Here is a 16,038-nt window from a genome sequence, read left to right as displayed (position 1 = left end):
TTTGTAGACCAGGCTGGCCTCGAACTCAGAAATCCGCCTGCCTCTGCCTCCCGAGTGCTGGGATTAAAGGCGTGCGCCACCACGCCCGGCATGATGGATTTCTTAATGAGTAGAGACAACATACTCAGAGTTACAAGACATGAACAAGGAAAACAAGACAAGAAAAACTTCCTTGGAAAAATTATGATCTGATTACAAAAATTACTAAAATCTTAGGTATAAAAATCAACAACCACGTCTTTTTAATTCCATAACCTCCTGATCCTCAACCCTAGAAAAACGAACAGAGGAACGAGCGTGAGGGCTCCTTACTCTCGGGTAAAGCATGTATCCTCGGCCCCAGACTGCGGAAGTACACGTGCTTCATGGCCTCTTCTGCTGGAACCCTCTTCTTAGATTCATACTGTGAAAAAGCAAGAAGTGGCTCATCAACCTCTGTCTAATTACTGTAAGAAGTTGAAGGAGGGTAAATTAGTATTTAGAAGTACTTTTAAAAACTCCTGATTACTTAATATGACAATTTTCTAACATCACTTTAGAATCCTCCCAATACACTCAAAGTAGGAGAATAATTCTATCTCAATTCCACATTTCCTAGCTAAGCCTCCAAATAAAAAATTAGATTCTTGTATTTTTCTGAAGTGGTGAAAAATTAAAATATTCAATCTTTAATGCTCCTTTTCTTTGTGAACTGTGAAATGTACTGACAGAAGCATGCCCAGTGCCTTTACAGCCGACATTCTCAGCAGATAAAGCCCATTGCTCCTCTCCTAATGACACAACTTAGATTTGCTCAAGATGTTCATGCTTCCAACTCCAACAGACAAATCATGACTGTTCTAGGTCGAGGCTAACTCCCCAAATCCCAGACTCTCTTTGTGTTGTTTTGTTTCTACAATGAATGCTCTGGCCAGTGAGACTTGGGAAAAGCCTATGCTTTCGAGATATAAGAGAGTTAATGTGGCTACCCTGTCGTCTCTTCTTCCTGCTCTGGGGAAAACAGAGGAGGAGTGCTATTTGAAAGTGCAGTATCCGCCATGGCAGGAAGCACAAAGAAGCAGAGGGCACAGAGCATGAGCTGCAAAGAACATGGCTCTGAGCTGCTGACGCATCCTAAAAGCACAGTAGTCATCCTATTGTTGCAACAGTACTTGATGGGGTTACCTATGAGGAAAGTGACACTTATTGATTCATTTAACTTTATAAAATAAGATTGACTTACCTGAAGAAATTTTGTTATCAATTCAATTCCTTCAGAATCTAACCTAGAAACAAAAAAATAAATCAAAACAAGTGTCCATTTATTCTTTTATGATAGAAACCTTTCAGATAAAATTATTTTCCATATGCTTCCATTTGCCAAATTTAAGTGCCCTAAAATAACTATCTTTACTGCTTTCAAAGACCCAACTCTGTTTATCCCTAAAAAGTTCATCTTGCTATTTGATTGAGAACAAATCATGAATAGACTGCCATTCACAATTTTAATATTCAAGAAAAATTACTAATAGAAATTTTGAAGTTAGCATTCTATCCCCAAAGTACCCTCTATTATAAGGAAAGTTTAAATAGGGTACAAATATTCAGTGTGTCAATGAAGGCAGACACACCAAAATATCACCGTCCCAGCATATAGGTTAAAAAATTGAGACAGTGACCCCAAAATATATCAATGGCGTTCAAAATAGATAATCCATCAAGAAGATTATACAAAACAACCTGCTAAGCAATAGCTACTATAAAGTATTAAGTTCAAAAACACTTCAGCAATATGGCTAAAAGACCAATGACATAGCCAATATAACTCCTAGGCAGGAGTGCTGTCTTCACCTTTGTGGATCTACCTACATAAGCCCTGGAATTCTAATATACGTATTCTATATTCCCTTTACAGCTCAATTCTATTTACATGCTTTGGTGGTTCTTGGCCATTGATGTCAAAGGAAGGGATAAATTGAATGAACTTGAAAATCAAATGAGGGTACTGAGTCACGAGAGTCTGCCCTTCTCACTTAAGAAAAAAAATACCTGGGTGCGTGATTAATTAGAGGTTGTGGCTTGTATTTTGGGAAGTTGTAGTTCTTGAATTCATCATTTGAAGAAACACCTGGCCAAGTTTCCTGAGATGGAGTTCCTGAATTAAAAGAATAAATTCATGATAAGCATTTAAATTATATGCATGCAAACATATATATCAACAGGCATAAGTAAGAACTATCCTTAAGAACATCATACTTTTATTAAATGATTTAACTTTTTCAATTGAAATGAAAATAATATTTTGTGTGTGTGTGTATGTGTGTGTGTGTGTGTGTACACTGTGTGTACACTTAGGGATACTACATATATACATGTAGATTGGGGCCAATGAAAATATGCCCTAAATAAGATAAAACTCCCTTTCTATCCTCATGGCATCACCTACACTAGGAATAGCTCTTAATAATATGTATAAGGTCAAATCTTATTTCCTAAAACCTTTATGAAATGAAGCTAACTGAGTTGGCTTGAAGATCCCCTGTAACAAGTAAGCCAGCTGCAGTTCTTATCAGAATAGCTATGGATACATGTTATACGCATGCTTTACCGACACAGTCCTAATTTAACTAGTCAACTGCAGGTGTGAATCATGGGAAAAAGACTTCTTTCTTACCTAGTAGTCGAAATATTAAATGCAGTTCATCTTCCACAGTTGACCCTGGAAACAGTGGTCTTCCAGAAGCCATTTCAAAGAAAATACAGCCAACTCCCCTTTAAAATGCATCATTTAAAAAAAAGAGAGAGAGAGAAAGAAAAAAAAAAATCAATCCATTTACCCATTGGTTAGCACAAGATAATTTTTTTTCAAGATTGCTGTTCTGGAGAATTTTAGATCAGGTTCCCAGAAAATTTTCTGTACAGATACTTTTGAATCCAACAAATTTATTAAATTTACAATCTCACTACTACTAATGCTACTAATCCTTTTCCCCACTTAAAACCTCTAGCTTTCTTTTATGTAAGATTCTTAAAGAATAAAACAACACTTACTAGTGATGGAGTGCTGACTATCGCTATGGCAATCTGGGAGGTGACAGTGGCTACAGCAGCTCAGAGTCAAGTGAATGAATGATTCGCTCAGAGAGAAGTGAATGAGTGATTTGCTCAGAGGGAGATGATTCAGAGAGAAGTAAATGAGTGATTTGCTCAGAGAGAAGTGAATAAGTGACTCATGCCCGATGCAGGAAGCAGTGACTATAGCAGATTGCTGTGGCTAGGGACTGTGTAAGGGCGGGAAGAGGAGGACGAGGCTCAGAGAACAGGCATTATCATTTGGGAACTAGGTGGTCCATGGAAGGTTGCGACACAGTACTTCCACAGCACTGCTCACAGGCAGTAAAACTTCACAAAACTGAACATAGTACATGGGAAATAAAATGGCACGTTGTTATAGGAAGCAGTATGATGATCCCTCAACATTTAAAAATACAATTGCTATGGCCCGCGATCTCACTTTTGGGTAAATAAGCAAGAGAGCCCAATGCAGCGTCGTGAAACGCTAGGTACATCCCCGTCAAAGCAGCATCACTTACAGTGGTGACGGAAGAGACTCAAGTGCCGAACAAGTACACAAAGTGTGGTGTGTATGCACAAGGACGTGAGGAGACTCACTACAGACAGTGCTGATGGACGATGAAGACGCCATGGTAACCGAGAAGAGCTGAGTAAGTCAGCAAAAGGCAGACAAGTATGGCAGAATCTCACTTGCATGGGGTACTCGGGACAGGCACATTCAGAGAGAAGAAGTAGTGACCCGGTTTCCAAGGAAAATTGGAAGAATGGTTGTCCAACAGGTAAAGTTTCAGTTAAAAGAGTAAATTTTTGGAATTTTAAAAAGATGGATAGTGGAGATGGTTGTACAACAGTGTAATGAACTTAGTGCCTCAAAACCACCACAGTTAAACTAGGTAAAACTATAAATTTTATCTTATACATATCAGAACTACGGAAAAAAGTCCTACAAATGAGATTCTATGCAATTGCTCAAGACAGGAAAACCAGCATTAACTTATCAGGACATAAGGAGTACATGATAAACACAGCCACGATTGAGAAAGGAGCTGCCTCTGAGGCCAGGCCCGCTCAGGAAAGGACTGAGGACAAACCCCGGGGAATTAATTTCTAAGTGTGGCCCTGTTGGGTGAGGAGCATGCCAACGGGCAGACTGTGATGAGCCCTCAACAGAGCTGGGAGAGTCAGGCTTGCTTGCTCGAACAGCAAAGAGAGCAACTTTGCTAAAAGAAAACATCTGGATTAAGAACTAGGCCGGATTAAGTTAGAAAGGGAAGTTTATAGACTATGAAACTCTATCTACTGGATCAAGGAAATGCAATTTGTAGTGCATAGGCAGTGATGGTGTTAGCCAAGCACAGGGGCACTGAGGCATCTACTGGCTTGGCCGTGGCTCAGTGGCTAGAGTGCTTTTTACACAGCGTGAGAAGAAGCTGAGTCCAGATCCTCTGCACCCATGCACACAGTGCTACACCCAACCGAGACAGGCAGACCCCAGGTTGTGCTGGCCAGTCTGTCTATCCAGGTTCAATGGAAGACTGCCTCAAATAAATACATAAATAAATAGACAAATAAATAAATAAATAAATAACTTTTTAAAAGTGAAAAGAGGTATCTGAGCATGCTTCATGCTGACCTTTGGCCTCCATTGTGTATGCACGTACAGGCAAGTGCACTTGAACACACATGTACATATATCTATAACACATATATACATATATGTAATATGCATAAGAAGATCTTTGAAACTCTAATTACTAGTTTTAGACCAACTTAAAGTAGGTATATTTTCTATATTAAACAATACTTTTTGAATTGCTATGTGTCACATACTCCTCTAAAAAGTGCTCTTTGCACATTGGCTCATTCAGGCTTAATACCATCAGGCTTAATGACTTTCTCATTACTGTGCCCACCTCCTTAACGGAGGAGATAAAGGCATGGGCTACTAATGTGAATAAGATGGTTAGTCTAATATTAGCGGTAGATTATAGTTAAATTTAAATAGTTTTATTTCCACACCTCAATTCTTACTCAGTGCTCAAACTCTTTGAAATAACTCTTTAAAAATAAGCATTTGTCAGTATGCCCTGTTAACAGCTATGCTCTTTCAAAACTATAAACGGCAATGGCATCTGTAGTTACCACATGTCGATCTGTGTTGAGTATTCTGAGGATCCAAGAAGCACATCAGGTGGTCGATACCACAGTGTGACAACTTCATTTGAGTAGGTCTTTGTGGGAACTGACTTGGCTCTGGCTAGTCCTTTACAGAGAAAAGAAAACAGAAGAATTAAAAAGACTGAGATCCATTAACATGCTGAAGGTCTTAGCCCCTACTGTCGCCATGACCCATTTCAAGAGATGCCAACTCTATAGCCTCCTGCAACTTCAAAAAAGTAGATTTATAAACTCTGTTGAGTGTATGTAGTCCTGGGCCAAGTCAATATTATATAATTAAACTGAACACAGTAATTATACAGCGAGAGACAAGGCTGGTGCAGTGTCTGTCTGAGTTCATCTAAACTTAAGATATTTTCTGTTGATGAGTCAGGATGCCGGAATTATTTCCCACTGGAATTAACCCAAAATAGGTCAGTGATGCTGAGGCGCAGTTTACTTGCTACCGTTATAAGCTAGCTATCACTTTTTAACTCAAATCACATGTTTTTGTTTGTTTGTTTGTTTGTTTGTTTTACTATACTATGTTTTAAAATTTTAAACCTCAAAATCATTGGTATACGATCAGTTGGATTTTACTGGCAATTTCCTTGAACCTATTAGGCAGTTTCCCTGGAATAAAATTCAGCAGTCTTTGTCTATTTTAATGATCTAAATGATATGAATAACTTCAGAATAAGAGGCCTTGATACTCTGGGATAATACCAACTGCTGTAAACAACTGTCTGCCTTGTCAACCGTGTATGGACTCCACTGTGTTCAGAGACAGATCGGTTCCCAACCTTCTTGCTTTGCCACTGGTGGAGAGTTAGCTCCACCAGTTAGCCTCTAGATTGTAGTCACTGAGTTTACATCTGAAGAAGAAACATAACCTTATTTTTACCATATATTTTGTTTCAAGTAACAAGGGTACTTAGGCTAAGATTGCTGTTATGTAAGACTTTATGTATCTTGTGAAAAAAATTGAAGAAGAAAAATGTCATACACAGTAATTCAACACTTCATTAAATTAATGTAATGCTGACATTATTTTAATTACAAATCATTACCCTAGCATTCCAGCTTGATACAGTCATGCCCAACAAATTATTTTTCCACACATTTTAGTAATTAGCAAGATGTAGGGTAGCTCTCTGATTCCTCTTCCTTGGTTTTTTGAGTCACTATACCACGGTGACCTTGTTTTTTTGTGAATTTCACTGAGTATAATATTGACATTTTCAAAGGAATCAAGAGTAAGTAAAAAAGGTAGGGCTGTAGTTCAGAGATAGTGCTTGCCTATCTTACTCAAGTCTCTCACTGTGATCCCCAGCACCATCAAGGAGGGGTAGGGGTGGGGGAGACTCAACTAACAGCGGAAATAATCAAAAGTAAACAACATTCATTACTTGAAGCCATATATGTATTTGCTATGCAACAACAACAACAACAAGCCAAGAATCAGAAACATGATGACTGTGTTGTGAGATTTGCTTTCTGGAGGCTAAAAGCATGAAATACTAGATTCAAAATATTTCAGATAAAAATTTCCCATGGCCTTTGACACACCCTTTGCATGATTCCACACAAGCTGCACGAAAAGCAGCTTGGCAAATCGAGGGAGGGGGTGCAGGGGCAAGTGTAAGGGAATGACATAACGATGCTCAGGAAGTAGAGACGGGATCTATACAAGCATACAAAATTAACCTGTAGCGTCTGCTTCAATCTCAGGTAGCCACAGCAAATCCCTTTCAAACAAACAATGTACTAAATAAACAAATGTCCATGAATAGCCAGGGCAAATCCAGCATTAAGTAAGAATGAGTTTTTAACTTGTTACTAAAATAACTTATTAAAATAATTCAAATTCTAAGTATATAACTCAAAATCAAAGCTACTCTAAAAATGTTCTTTCAATATAAAAAAAGTTTACTTCCTAAAAGCGAAGTGCATGTTACTGCGTTTTATTTTCGGAACGCATAAAATCAGATTAGCTAAAAGGCTATCCAGCAGCTAGTGAAGTCATCGAGCAGATAATAAAAGCAGTCAGCTGTGGTCAGCATATGGGGGCGGCCTTTCAGAGGCAGCTTCCAGCTCTCGGGATCTGGCATAAGCGCTTCAAACTTAAGAAGCCAAGTGCTTCTATTTACATGGGCCAGTGACATTTACCGTATCTGTAAGCTAACACTGAGAAAATGGAAAGGTGTTTATTTACAGAATAAAAACAAGGCACCATCAGGTGCAGCAACTCTGTCCTAGAATCATGGAATTCCAGAGACTGGGGCAGGATGATCATGAGGTTGGGGACAATGTAGCTGCACAGTGAGACCCTGACTCAAAAACACAAACGATGTGAACCTCAAGTGCTCACCAGTCATAAGCTGTCTGCAATAATACCTTAATAAAAAGTTATTTTCCAAGGCAAAAAAAAAAAAAAAACTTACATTCCTATCACTTATTTTAAATTTCATGTTAATAAAGGGTAATTGGATATCATTTTCTTTAGTATACATGATATATAGAGGACAGCAATCAAATTTGTAATCGCTCACATACATATGACAAGAATGAACCTCATAGAGACCAAGAGAAAAAGGAGGACCCTGCACATGGCCCCACCCCCAACTGGTGCATCTACGACACGGCTCCTGCATCTAAGGCTCAGGGAACAACTCCAAAGAGGGGACGGAAAGAGTGAAAAAGCGGGAGGAGCAGGAAATCTGCTGAAATGTCAGGGAAGCCACCACACCCATGAAATATCAACAAAGCTGCCCAACTCAGGTCTGAAGGGCAACAATTCATTTTTAAGAAAGCCAAATGTTAAAGTCTAAATAATCAGTCAGTCTATTGGTCCCAAATTTCCTAGAAAAAAATGGTGTTTCTTTAAAAAGAAAGAAAGAAAAGGACCCCTACGAATCTTTCTCTTTAGATTACTGTTGTTTCTGTGTGAGGTCAATGTGTTTTATGTTTATTCTTCATTTTATCACAAGAAATATTGTAATGACATATTCTAGGAAAATAAACTTTACTGCAGGATCAAGTATCCCAGGTATAACTGACACTTGTCCCCTAAAAATGTTAGCAGTGAAGACTACACATGCCCGCCCTGAATACCCCCAAATACACCAAGGAACCAGCGACTCTACTTCTTACTTGGTGTTGAGTCCTCAGTGCAGAGTGACCCAGGAAAAAGCAAGGAGCAGCAGTAATTCTGAGTGTGAGTTTATCTTTAGACACCATGGAAAGTCTTAGAAGTTCTAGAGGTCTCAGCATGCTTGGAAACACGTGCGTGTTCCTCACTAATAAACCATTCACCTAAATTCTATCACACATCTCTGAGCTACAGAGAACATGTCAAAACACACAGAAAATTGATGACACTCTGTGACATCAGTGGTCTTCTCGCTTAGCCACCTGGAAGTAATAATGACTATCTTATCTCTCCATACCAAAGTCAGCCAGCTTTAGTTCTCCTCTCTCATTAATGAGAAGGTTCTGTGGTTTCAAGTCCCGGTGCAACACTTTTCTTCTATGGCAATATGCCAGACCGCGGAGAATTTGGTACAGGAACAGCTACAGAAACAAATGAAAAGCAGTCTTACAGATAATGTAACAGGTCTTGCTATAAAGAAAAATCAAGCAATTAAAGCAATTAAAATGACATCTTTTCCTCTTGCAGCTATTTTCTGAATTTGATTGTTCATTGTTCAATTTAAAACATCAACTAGTTTTTAACCCAATGAGAACCAGGAAAATAAACACTACAAATAAAACTTTGAATAACAGCAGTTCATTGGTTAGAGGCCTATAGTTTGATTATAAAATTCTGTTGTAACAACCAAGCAAACCCTGTCACTGATTTCTCCTTCCAATGCACGCACAGGCGCGCGTGCGCGCACACACACACATACACAAACACTTCCCTGATCTGCAGCAGCATCACCTTAAAAGGGCATCATATTTGATGGTTTTTCAGAAGAGCCAGGCTATCAGAAGAGAAAAGTGCTGTTTAGCTCTGGCAAGCCATTTGCTATAAAAATAAGCGGCTCCTCACCCACCTCCTGGGCACTTGACTTTGAGCGCCTCCTACTCACTCTTCAAACTCCACTGTGACTCAGAAAGGGGCCCTGGCACTATTGTACTCTGAACGACGAGAAAGGGACTCCTGTAAGGTTAATGGCTAAGGGCTTTTGTGTATTTGAGAAGAAGGAAAGCGTTTTGAGTCTTTGTGGTTAGAAAAGGGAGGCTGCACACAGAAGATGCAGTGTCTTCGGGTCATGGCAGAGGATGTGGAGAGGCCCGAATGAATTCTCAGAAGCAGTTCCCAGAGTCGGCATTGCTATGTTCTGAGAACTCCAGAATTATTATCTCAGTATCTGTCACATTCTATCTTCGGAAAACCTTAAGTGTAATTTCAACAGCCAGACAATAAAATGCATTCCACCTTACAGCCGCCACTTGGACCTAACTTAAAAAGCAGGAATTTTGCAAACCTTTATCAAATTATGACAGCTAAACTCTATTCTCTTTCCAAATTATTGCTCTAAGTAGAGAAAGCAAAATTAGCAAAACAAAAATATATAAATGCTATTCATAACATTTTATAAAATATGATGAAATATTAAAAAAAAACCTCATAGAATGTATGAAAATCTATTCAAAATCCTGGTCTTAGCAATGCCCGTCTTCAGAGCACTCTGTTAGTAACAAACTGGCTTTCCTCTATTTCTACCAAATTACTATTTAAAGAAAATGTTAAATTTACTACCTACAGAATTAGAAATATCTCAACCACACATGACACACTGCCTTCTTCCAAAATAGGTTTCCAGGAACTATTGATTTTGCATAAATAAATCTTTGATAAAAAAAAAAATAGGGTATGCCAGTTAGGTCAAAGATATCTATTGTGAAAATTCAGCTATGTTAAATGCTTTTATGTTAAATAACTTTTGAGTTTCATCCGATAGTAGCTGTCTTAGCAAACTTCTCCAGAGTTACTCCAATTCTTAGATAACTAACACTACGAAAACATATCGATTTTCTTCTGATCACACAGATCTCTATTTCTAGCACAGCAATCAAGATACCTATACGTTTCTGACCTTGTCCAATTGACTATTTTAAATACTTCTTTCAATACATGAGTGACGTTTATTTTTCAAAGGGTCTTTCACAGTATGTACCCAACATTTGTATTTATTTTAAGGGCTTTTTATCCAGAACAGACTAGGATATCCATCCTACATAAGAGAATAAATTGTTGTCAAAGAAAATGTCAAAAATGTAAAAGACCTTTAAAGCAAAGCAGCACTCCAAAGGGTCTGGTTTTCTAACAGCTATAGCACAGTCAACAGATGCTGACTAAATATGCTTAGATGGTAGTAACCCAACCACGCCGATGGGAAACAACTTATGAGGCCAGTCTATGTGCCTGGGCGATCCAGTCCAGCTGTGCTGACACGGGCTCAGAAGTGCATGGACAACATACCTTGACATTGTGCATGCTCATGATGTTCCCACAGTCATCCATGTATTGCTTCAGGTCTTTGTCCTGAAAAGATGCGGCACTTTAGCACGTGACACGGTTTTGGGACAGCATGGCTGGTTACCTTGAGAGCTTTTTTCTTTTTTAAAGTATTTATTTATATGTTGGGGTACACACATATGTGTCATGGCATGCATGTGGGGGTCCAAGGACAACTCCAGGGAGCTGACTCTAGTCTATGGAAGCCCCAGGTACAGAACAAGCTGTCAGTCACGGTGGTAAACACCTCTACCCACAGAGCCATCTGCCCAGCCTAATGGTGTTTAATTTTTTTTATTATTATTTTTTTTATTCTTTAATCTTTTTTTACAGTCCAGTCTTTATACCCCCACCCCCACCCAGTCCCAGTCTGCCCTCTGACTGTTCCTCATCCCATACCTCCCCCAACCGCCGCCGTCTCCAAGAGGATGTCCCCACCCTTGCCCCTACCCCATCAGACCTCCCCTCTCCCTTGGGGCATTTAATTTTTAAAACTAAGTTGCTTTTCAAAGAAACATACAGAATTCATTACACCGCATTTAAATGCCAACAGTTAAACAACAATGTCCCTGAGGCTGTTAGAAGGTCCAACTTTCTATTATATTAAAGCAAAATAGAATGCTAAATTGTATTAAATACTTACCAGGTACTCAAAGACCAGAGTCAAAGATTTGTCTGTGTGAACGATGTCGTGCAAGGTTACTATATTTGCATGTTTTAAATCCTTTAACAGTGAAACTGGAAAAACAACAAGGGGGGGGGGGAGTGGAATTTAGTCTGTGGAAGGCAGTCTATGGGAACGAGAAGCTTTAAACCACAGTTGACTGTGGTTAAGATAAAGCCCAAAGGTTAGAGCAGGACTGACAGTGGAGGCAGCGAGGTTGACTCCTCTGGTTGTGTGCTGTGGGTCTCATACTGTATTTCCTGAAACCGTCCCGATATTACAAGCTGGCATCTCCTGACTTCCTGCCCTCTGTTGGAAGCTCTGACACTGACTGTGATACAGAGCACAGGGTACCTTTTACTCCGTGTTCTTTGTGCTTTTTCTTTGGCTCCATTTTTTCTCCGTTTGTTTCTATCTCATCTTATTATTTCTATATCTACTGTATTTTAATGAGACAGAAAAGCACATGTGGATTTGGGTGAGTGAAGAAGTAGGGAGGAACTGGTAGGAGATGGGGGGTGGGGGAATATATTGTATGCGCTGTGTACATTTTTAATTTTAAAAAACTGATTTTTAAAAACAACATGGTCGCTGGATGTGGTGGCACACGTGTTTAATCCCAGCACTCGAGAGGCAGAGGCAGGCGGATTTCTGAGTTTGAGGCCAGCCTGGTCTACAAAGTGAGTTCCAGGACAGCCAGAGCTATACAGAGAAACCCTGTCTAGAAAAACCAAATAAACAAAAAACAAACAAACAAACAAAAACCAACATGGTCATGTATATATGCTATTTGTTTCTTATATTTAGTAAAATTTATTGATGTAGCTAATTTATAGTCACCATGGTCTCTCCATAACAATACAGAAAATTTTCTAGGTCAATATCTGTCAGAGATTTTAATGGCTTTGTAAATATTTTACTGTAAGTTATACAATAATACAATTGACTGATCCCTTTCTGTTGAGTACTTTGGTTTTAAAAACTACCATTTGCAAGATCCAAAAAATGACTTCCAGCCATTGATTGTGTTTATATCTGAGCACTTTTTAACAAACAGTACTCCTAATGTGACTTGGACCAAAAGTTCTATGTAAATACTGTACCTTCTCTTATAGCTGTACAGGGTGCACCTTCTTCGTGTTCCAAGCGGATCTCTTTTAATGCCACCAAATTTTCTGTCAGTTTACTTCTTCCTTTATATACTGTTGCATATGTACCCTATAGAATATATTTTGAAGAACATTTTTAAGATGTGACAGCTGCCAACACGGTACTGCATGCTTTTACTTCAAGCACTTGGGGGACAGACGGACCCGGAAGCCAACCTAGCCAACATAGTGAGTTACAGGGCAGCTGGGGCTACATGGTGAATTCAGTATATAGTCTTTAGGTAATAGCAGTCATCTCAAAATTCGGTATATAGTCTGTTAGGTAATAGTCATTTCAGAGACAGGTATATAATCTTTTAGGTAATAGTGGTCATTGCAGAATTCAGTATATATATATTCTTTTAAGTAATAGCAGTCATCTCAGAGTCAGGTATATACTCTTTTAGGTAATAGTGGTCATTTCAGAATTCAGTAAATAATCTCTTAGGTAATAGTGGTCATTGCAAAATTGGTATATGATATTTTAGGTAACAGCGGTCATTTCAGAATTCAGTATATAATCTTTTAGGTAATAGCAGTCATCTCAAAATTCGGTATATAGTCTGTTAGGTAATAGTCATTTCAGAGACAGGTATATAATCTTTTAGGTAATAGTGGTCATTGCAGAATTAGTATACATATATATATGTGTGTGTGTGTATATATATATATATATATATATATATATATATATACTTTTAAGTAATAGCTGTCATTTCAGAGTCAGGTATATACTCTTTTAGGTAATAGCGGTCATCTCAGAGTCAGGTATATACTCTTTTAGGTAACAGTGGTCATTTCAGAATTTGGTATATAATCTTTTAGATAATAGTGGTCATTCCAGATTTTGGTATATAGTCTTTTAGCTCACAGTGGTCATTTCAGAGTCAGGTATATAATCTTTTAGGTAATAGCGATCATTTCAGAATTCGGTATACAGTCTTTTAGGTAATAGTGGTCATTCCAGAATTCAGTATATAGTCTTTTAGGTACTGTCGGTCATTTCAGAATTTGGTATATAGTCTTTAACATAATATCTACAGCCTTTATTTTTCTAAGTTGAGAAGGATTATGGCCTAATTGAGTTTAGATAATAAGAAAATGCCTTGCTTTTAAAATAAAGAGTATACTTACCTCTCCGAGCTTTTCCAATTTGATGTAGGTTTCCATTTTCCCAAACCCAATTTCTGACTGAAAGCAAACAATTAGGAATTTAGCACCTATTCTTAAAACTTTACTTCTTTATCTTCTAACTCTAACAAGTATGAAATTGTTGAACACTTGTCAAGTTTTAAAATGCACTTGATGTTAAAACATCAGAGTTTACAATTAAAATAGTCTTTACAAGAGCCAGCTGATTTTCTGCTAATGAACATTTAAACCTCTAGGACTTTTAAGTGTCACAGGCATTTGAACCCTCACGAGTCTGCAGACGTCTCCACAGGAACTGTTCTCAGAGTCGTGTTATATTATGATGCACACATGCCATGCGAAAAACCATATTACAACACTATTCAATGTAGTTTTAGCAAACTAAAACTTTTATTCACAGGTGGTATTACTGATGATTTAGTGGGTTTTTTTCTCCTAATGTTTTTTTTATATGTATATGGTATTTTTATGGAAAAAAATTTAGAAAACTCAAGTTTTAGAACCATTCTATCTACCTTATGTATGACTCCGTATTAATGATGATGAAAAAGTTGGGTAAAATTACAACAGAACTACATTTCAAATACAAGGGAAGCTTTAAATTTCAACTTAGAAAATGCAATAAATATTTAAGGATTATATAAGATACTGTCATTATAGAAGGTATCTGACCCGTGACAGCTGGATTCTGGACTATTTTTTAGTAAAAGTTAAGTAAAAAGCTCATTACCAAGGTCATAGAAACTATATGAAAATTGTTTATACATGGATATCTTTAGAATTCAGATATTTTCATTTAAGTGGCAGTGAGTTTTTCTTGTTCTTTTTTACAGAGAGAACAACACTACATTGAGAATAAATTCAAAGTAATATGAACAAAACAGTAAGCACCTATATTCTAAAATACAATTATCAACAATGGAAGGCACATGGGAAAATGTTAAGTGTAAGCTAAACTTTTTCCTCTCAGGAACAGTGACTTCTTAATTCACTCATCTTGTTATAGTGAACGAATTCTACCATACTCTGGGAACATTTGGTCCAGTAGTGATTATGACAAAAATATTGAGGTCTGCTATAAGGTACTGTCAACAAAATGAAAGCTATATAAAGAAAATATTTTAGAAATTACTAATACCAAGTACATATTGGAATAAGATATAACAGATGTATCAGAAATTGATATTACAGAGTCGCTCTTTAGAACATTATTAGTATATACCTCACACACAAATACATGTTCATGTGCACAAGTTCACAAATACACATGCACATTTAAATGTATATATACACACAAAGTAACTATAGTCAACAATAATTGTGTATGTCAAATATCTAATATAAATATTCCTCACAAAGAAATAAATAGTTGGTGGTATATATGCTGCTTACTCTAATCAAAGCACTCTGTACCCAAGTATTGAAATTACACCGTACCCCATAAATATGCAGAATATGCCAATTAAAAATAAACATATATCTAGAAGAGAAAGCGAATAGTAAACTGTAATTATGAAAGTTATGTTTGAACAAGTAGTTAGTGTACAAAAATAAACAGTATTACTGAGTTCCATCCACATAGTTAGTCAGGGAACTCAGACAGAATGTCTTACACTGGTCAAGTGGCTGTCAGACAGATTCTGGTTCAGAGAATCAGACACACAAGCCCAAGCCCCTCACAGAATTTTGAACTTAGTAGACTCAATGATTACATCCAAATAGCAGTTAATGAACTTTTAAGTGTAATTTTTAGAAAACGTAGCCTGCACATGCATCTGTTGCACATGACAGATTAACAACAGTCGGCAGCGTGTCAACACTCTCCTACAGAGATCATTCCGAGGACAAACGACAAAGCGCATTTACTCCACACATTTGCTTGGGACAACGCCAGGTGCTAAGCACAAGCAGAAGACAGGCGCCATCCCTGCTTTCCTGAGTTAACAATGTGCACTCAGTCTACCCTGGATTCTTTTAGGGATAGAGAAAACTTAACAGGCATCATAGAGACTTAGAAATGGCTCTAGGCGCCTTACATTTTAAAACACTATCAAGACTCCATAACTTGGTCATTATACAAATAAAGATTTTTATGGTAATTCACTCCAAGAGAATAATCTATTTTGTGACTTCATTACTTCAAGAAATAACTTTTCACAGCCCAAGCAAATCCCTGTTCAGGTGACCCTTACAACAAAGGCATACAAATATTAAAACATTATATATAAGATAAATTATAACTTATGGTAAGCCAACCTCTAACAGTGTAACTTGTAAATTAGGTAGCAGGCACTATGGGAGCTTTTACTTTGTCTCTAGTAACATAAACAAACCCA

The 16,038-nt window shown here is 37.7% G+C and overlaps 1 protein-coding gene across 3 annotated transcripts in view; it reads right to left on the bottom strand.

The window, feature by feature from the left end:
• Cdk17 (cyclin dependent kinase 17) overlaps positions 1-16,038 on the bottom strand; it is a 78,007-nt gene that overhangs the window by 3,365 nt on the left and 58,604 nt on the right. For all 3 annotated transcript variants that reach the window (XM_029482418.1, XM_029482417.1, XM_021174696.2), the window contains 10 exons: positions 13,685-13,741; positions 12,506-12,620; positions 11,382-11,476; positions 10,703-10,765; positions 8,661-8,784; positions 5,197-5,317; positions 2,654-2,751; positions 2,029-2,134; positions 1,223-1,265; positions 313-403 (listed from right to left, as the gene is read on the bottom strand). In XM_029482418.1, the coding sequence (XP_029338278.1) occupies positions 313-403; positions 1,223-1,265; positions 2,029-2,134; positions 2,654-2,751; positions 5,197-5,317; positions 8,661-8,784; positions 10,703-10,765; positions 11,382-11,476; positions 12,506-12,620; positions 13,685-13,741 (913 nt within the window). The remainder of the gene's footprint in view (positions 1-312; positions 404-1,222; positions 1,266-2,028; positions 2,135-2,653; positions 2,752-5,196; positions 5,318-8,660; positions 8,785-10,702; positions 10,766-11,381; positions 11,477-12,505; positions 12,621-13,684; positions 13,742-16,038) is intronic.

This window comes from Mus caroli, chromosome 10 (genome assembly GCF_900094665.2).
Source record: "Mus caroli chromosome 10, CAROLI_EIJ_v1.1, whole genome shotgun sequence".
Lineage (NCBI taxonomy): Eukaryota > Metazoa > Chordata > Mammalia > Rodentia > Muridae > Mus > Mus caroli.
This window is presented reverse-complemented; position numbering and strand designations above follow the sequence as displayed.